This window comes from Penaeus vannamei, chromosome 38 (genome assembly GCF_042767895.1).
Source record: "Penaeus vannamei isolate JL-2024 chromosome 38, ASM4276789v1, whole genome shotgun sequence".
In the NCBI taxonomy this organism is placed as follows: domain Eukaryota; kingdom Metazoa; phylum Arthropoda; class Malacostraca; order Decapoda; family Penaeidae; genus Penaeus; species Penaeus vannamei.
The window spans coordinates 18,899,500-18,903,032 of record NC_091586.1 but is presented as its reverse complement, the minus strand read 5'-3'; the positions used below and the strand labels follow the sequence as shown (position 1 = coordinate 18,903,032).

The window sequence follows — 3,533 nt, the reverse complement described above, 5'->3', positions numbered from 1 at the left end:
TATATATATATATAGATAGATAGAAATATAGACAGATATACATAGAAATACAGACAGATAGATAGACAGAAGTATAGACAAATCGTTGATCAAACTGTAGAAAGACAGATAAATAATGACGCATGAACAGTGTCCATTACAACAAATGAAAAGAAGTATGAATGAAAAAGAATGACTTCACTGCTTCTTTCTTCTTTTCTTCAGTTTATTCCCATTTCTATATGGTGTCGCTGTTCCTCGCTAACCTCTTCCATCTTGTTCTGCCCATTGCATCTTCCCTTCTGTGTCCATTGTCTTCTAGGTCTTCTTTCAGCCTGTCCCTCCATCTTAACTTGGGTCTTCCTCTCCTTCTACGTCCATCCACGTGCATTTCCATGACTCGGTTTCCAATATAGTCTTCTTCACTTCTGATGACATGCCCATACCAATTAATCCTTCTTTCTTGCATCTTTACACTCACTTCTGTGGCTTTCACTGTCCCTCTGAGGTAGTCATTCCTGATCCTGTCCTTGACACCACACATCCACCTTAACATCCTCATCTCTGCTACATTCACCTTCTTTTCATGCACCCTCTTAATTGGCCATGTCTCGCTCCCATAAAGGATAGCAGGTCTCACAGCTGTTTTATAAACCTTCCCTTTGAATCTTGCGCCGATCTTCTTGTCGCAGAGTACTCCTGAAAACCTTCTCCATGCCTGCCACCCTGACTGAATGCGTTGCTTTACTTCTACATCCAGTTCACCGTCCTCTGTCACGTGTGAGCCTAGATATTTAAAAGCTGGTACCCTCTTGATGCTCTCGTCATCCAATTCCACCCCATTCTCCTCCTCAAAATCATTAAATGAGAGGTACTCAGACTCTGTTCTGCTTATCTTTCAGCCTCGGTCCTCCAAAGCCCTCTTCCATTGATCTTTTAGTATTACACACCAAGTTAATGTCATCTGCGAATAACATTGTCCAGGGTGCCTCCTCTCGATCTCCTTCGCTTAGAACGTCCATTATAAGGTCGAATATATACAGACTGAGAATAGAACCCTGGTGGTGTCCTACCTTGATGTTAAATTCATCCGTTATTCCGACGCAGCTGCTAACTTGTGATGTTACATCTCTATTCATATCTTGAACCAATCTTACATATTTCTCACTCACTCCTTTTTCTCCCATGCAGCTCCATACCTTTGACCTCGGTACACGGTCATACGCCTTCTCGAGGTTAATGAAAGCCACGTGCAGTCCCTTCTGTCTCTCCCTGTACTTTTTCCTTGTCTGTCTCAAGGCAAAAATAGCATCTGATGTCTGTCTTCCCTTAACAAATCCAAACTGATACTCACTGATGACCGTTTCATTCTCGATCCTCATTCCAATAATCCTCTCCCAAAGCCTCATTGTATGTGAGATCAATTTAATTCCCCTGTAGTTAGTACAGGCCTGGATGTCACCCTTCTTTTTATATATTGACACAATAGTGTCAAGTTCTTGGTACATTTCCTCCCTTTTCTCAGGCTTAGCTACTGCCACTGTTTTCTTTGCTGCTTTGTTAGCTGTTTTAAGCCTTTCTTTATATTCTTCATTTCTGTTTTTATAATATTCCTTCCTTGCAATCTTCCTTACGCCACCAAGTTTCCTTGTCACTGGGTGGTCCTTTACCAGATGTCATCCCCATTATTTCCTTATCAGCTTGTCGGATTCTTGAAGCATTCCAATTCCACCGCTCTTCAACTCCCTCCCTCAACTCTATCTGCTCCAGCACTCTCTCCCTGAACACATTTCTCTGGTCTTCGTCTTTCAAATCCCACCACTTAATCTTAGGTATTGCCCTTTTCTTTCCTTTCCTTCCTCTTTTAATGTTAAACTCAATAATCAGGTGATGTTGTTTGGCAGCTGTTTCTGCCTTGATTACCTTAACATTTCTGACTTCACTCATTTCACTTCTCTTATATGATATGTAATCCAATTGTGTTTCCTGTCCTCCACTTTCATATGTGCATATATATATATATATATATATATATATATATATATATATATATATATATATATATATATATATATATATATATATATATGTATATATATATATATATATATATATATACATATATACATATATATATATATATATATATATATATATATATATATATATATATATATATATATATATACATACATACATATATATACATACATTCATATATCATCATCATTGCCATCATCATCGTCTTCAGCCTGTAACAGCTGAGTGCAGGACGTAGGCTTCTCCCATCCCTTTCCCTTTTTTATGACTTGCTTTCTCCGTTTCCAATCCTGGCCTCCGAAATTCGTTATCTCGTCACGCCATCTCGTCATTGGTCTTGCTCTTTGCTTTCTTGTGTTCGTTATATCCTAGTCTTTGTGCATCTGTCGTTCTGTCTGTGGCATATATGATATGCCCAGCACCAATTTTCTTTTTAACGCAGTGTGTGTGTGTGTGTTTGATTTTTATTTTCTATTTCTTTGGATGTTGCTTTGTCCCATTCCTATAGATAGATAGATAGATAGATATAGATATAGATATATGTATATATGTATAAATTCATACATACCTATTTATATATATTTATATATGTATGTGCGTGCGTGTGTGTGTGTGTGTGTGTGTGTGTGTGTGTGTGTGTGTGTGTGTGTGTGTGTGTGTGTGTGTGTGTGTGTGTGTGTGTGTGTGTGTATGTGTGTGTGTGTGTGTGTGTGTGTGTGTGTGTGTGTGTGTGTGTGTGTGTGTGCGTGTGTGTGCGTGTGTGTGTGTGTGTGTGTGTGTTTGTGTGTGTTTGTGTTTTGCCTGGGTGTTTGGGCGCATCTACAAATATACGATTATACATGTATAGATAGATAAATTAATTTGGTTAGTCTTAACAAAAGTGGCACATGCTCTTTAGACTCTTTGAAGAAGAAGAAGAAGAAAAACAGCAGTGCAACTCGTGGCTGCAGGTGAACTCACCGATTTTTATGTAACTCGCAAATTTCCCCGTCTGTCGAGCGATTTCTGCCTCCTTCTCAGCTGCAAATTTTGATAATCATTTCCACCCAATAGCGAACAGAACACGTGAAGCAAGTGCACTTTGCTTCGAGGAGTCATTGAAGCAAGAGCGGCCGATAGTGGTTGCCGTGTGACGCAGCCAGGAGCAAGGTCAGGCGGCATTTCACTCGAAAACGCGTGTTGTTTTTTGAGGTTGCGGGCGCGGTGTCTAGATGGCGCTGGTGTCGGGTTTGTTTACATCACAAAGCATCCTCTGACGGGTACGAACGCCTGTGAGAAGGAAGAGGAGAGAGAGGCGAAGGAAAGAGGGGCGATGGAGGAGGAGGATGGAGAGGTGAAAAGGGAGGGGGTGGAGTGAAAGAAAACAGGGAAAGAGGATGGAGGTTTGAAAAAAAAAAAAAAAAAAGATAAGGGTATGTAGTGCTAGTGCTTGTGAAGTCGAATGAGGTGTTGTTAGAGGAGGAAATAGAGGAAAAAAAGAAGAAAGAAGCAGAGGAAGAAGAATAAATACAAAA

At 40.0% G+C, this 3,533-nt stretch overlaps 1 protein-coding gene across 1 annotated transcript; it reads right to left on the bottom strand.

The window, feature by feature from the left end:
* Window positions 1–217: 217 nt before the first annotated feature.
* On the bottom strand, window positions 218–3,180 carry LOC113821211 (uncharacterized). The gene is made up of 3 exons (XM_027373688.2): window positions 3,100–3,180; window positions 1,053–1,643; window positions 218–829 (listed from the first exon to the last, which is right to left on the bottom strand). Exons 1-3 carry the CDS (start codon window positions 3,178–3,180, stop codon window positions 218–220), a joined length of 1,284 nt encoding a protein of 427 aa, XP_027229489.2.
* Between the last annotated feature and the right edge of the window lie 353 nt (window positions 3,181–3,533).